Below are 2423 nucleotides of genomic sequence, written 5' to 3'. Positions count from 1 at the left end.
ATGCACGTGTTCCCCATGCGTCTTTACGCACAGCACAATATAAGCTGATTGTCATAGAGTGACAGAAATAATTCAACCTTCACAGGAGAACTCATGGTTCTTTGGCGTAATGCAGCTGCACGATGTAAAGCAGCGCGTTGAGGAAGCTGAACCGAATCTGCTCACGCTCTTCTCGTGCCACAGCTCCAGCCTCATAAAAATATTTTTCCTTGACTGACAGTCCCCAACACGTCTCTGCTTCTCCTTCTTTTTTACTCTTGTCACATCACGTGGTCATCCGGTCTCATCCAATGGACACACGTCCTCCCTCCTCTCCTGGTCCTGGGGGCTTGTTGCGTCAAGGTTGCGGCTGAGATGTAACCGGAGGTCCAGCTGGTTCCCCGGAGTCTTTGCCTGCGAGCGAGCGCCGTCACTCAATGGTGCAGCAAGGCAGCGCGCACGTGCTACGACAGTGCGCGTGACGGTCCACATGTGAATTACCTGAGCTGTGCATGAGAGCACCAGATCACCTCACTCAGCCAATGTAGCAGCCACAGGACCGGGCAAAGTCTGAGAGGAAACGGCGACGAACGGAGGCCAGATCGCGAAAAGTAGCGCCTATGACAGCCTCCCTGGTCCTAAACTCTCGCTGGCCAGCGGACGCGGTGATGTTTGTGTATGACAACAACCTGGACGACCTGAACAAGAACATGGAGGGGCTGGTGGGAAGCGGCAACTTCGCTGCAGCCACAGCGGCAAGCCAGTGCCGCAACATTATGGCGCACTCGGCGGCCGCGGCTGCTCTGGGCGGCCACCCATCCGGCCTGATGCACTCCTCAGCCGGCTACTCCACAGTGGACGTGTCCGCCTCTGGCTCCAGCGAGACCGGCGCCTCTTCGGGGAAGCAGTGCACGGCCGGACCGTGTCCGGCGGCCGCCGTCCCGCATCAGAGCTCATCCGCAGCCACCGCGTTACCGTACAGCTATTTTGGTAACGGCTACTACCCGTGCAGGATGGGGCGGGGTCCCCTTAAATCATGCACCCAGGCGGCCGGAGCCGCGCTCAGCTCACAATACATGGACACGACGGTGAACTCTGACGAATACACGAACCATCGAGCCAAAGAGTTCGCCTTTTATCACGGCTACCCGAGCCCCTACCAGTCCATGGCCAGCTACCTGGACGTGTCGGTGGTCCAAACACTGGGTACCGGGGAGCCGCGCCATGACACCCTGCTCCCCATGGACAGCTACCAGCCCTGGGCTCTGACCAATGGCTGGGGGGGACAGATGTACTGCTCTAAGGACCAGGGGCAGGCCGGTCACCTCTGGAAGTCCGCCCTCGCTGGTAATAAATATGTTTTTTTTAATTATAAATTCTTATTTAAACAAATGCTAATTAGCTGAAACGTTTAATGCTGCACAACCCAGCTAGAAAATACAATGCAGATCATGCCGTATTTAACAGAAACGATTACAGACTTTAATTTTGATTAAATGTTTTTAACCAATCTGATTCCTGTGTTTTTTTCTGTGATAAACATTCAAGCATTAACACAACCTTCAAATGTTTAGATCGATAAACTTAGCTTATATAATATGTTGAGACTATCACACGTGGCAGCTGAAATTCGTTTCACTAACAGTGTCTATTCGCACATGGACTCACAAACATGTGACCTACAGTGTATCCAAGGACACTCCGTGCAGGTGCTGCTCGCAGACAGCAGACATGTTGCCTGTCTGTGTCACAGTTGATGACCGTCAGCTCCAGGCATCAAGCCACACACACTAGATTCAACAAAGCACCGCTGTAAACTTTATCACCCTAGACACCATGAAGTGTGTATCTATGTCCCGGTGTGTGCAGCCTCGCACTCAGTCCGCTGTCTCTCTCCTCTGCTTCTTTGTCCGCTGTCAAACAGATGTGGTGGCGCACCAGCACGACGGCTCGCCTTTCCGCCGAGGCAGAAAGAAGCGGATACCGTACACCAAGGTCCAGCTGAAGGAGCTGGAGAAAGAGTACGCCGCCAACAAGTTCATCACCAAGGACAAGAGGAGGAAGATCTCGGCCGTGACCAGCCTGTCCGAGCGGCAGATCACCATCTGGTTCCAGAACAGGAGGGTGAAGGAGAAGAAGTTCGTGGCCAAAGTGAAGACCAGCGCGCCGTAGCACGCCGACCCATGTTGTTTGGACGATATCACGAAAGAACTGGCTTTGACTGACACACGTAAAAAATGAACTGATGCGAAGTGCCAAAAAGAGAGAAAAATTACGAAATTCGATGTGGAGGACCAGGACTGTGGAATGGAACAAGAAAAGACCAACAAAAAGGACAAAAAGGACAAAAAAGGTTAAAGAAAAGAACCAAAGCCCTCTGACCTTCTTTTCAGGGGCATCCTGTAAATACAGCACCTTCCTGCCTGCTTCGATCTGTCTGTCTC

General features: G+C 52.7%; 1 protein-coding gene across 1 annotated transcript; it reads left to right on the top strand.

The window, feature by feature from the left end:
• The first annotated feature begins 331 nt into the window (after positions 1-331).
• Positions 332-2202, top strand: hoxb13a (homeobox B13a). Its single transcript, XM_020103651.2, has 2 exons — positions 332-1326; positions 1904-2202. The coding sequence occupies exons 1-2, from the start codon at positions 600-602 to the stop codon at positions 2149-2151; spliced, it is 975 nt and encodes a 324-aa protein (XP_019959210.2). The 5' UTR covers positions 332-599; the 3' UTR covers positions 2152-2202.
• Positions 2203-2423: the final 221 nt, after the last annotated feature.

This window comes from Paralichthys olivaceus, chromosome 5 (assembly GCF_024713975.1).
Source record: "Paralichthys olivaceus isolate ysfri-2021 chromosome 5, ASM2471397v2, whole genome shotgun sequence".
In the NCBI taxonomy this organism is placed as follows: Eukaryota; Metazoa; Chordata; class Actinopteri; order Pleuronectiformes; family Paralichthyidae; genus Paralichthys; species Paralichthys olivaceus.
Note: the sequence above shows the minus strand (reverse complement) of the source record. Positions and strands in the feature narration are given on the sequence as shown.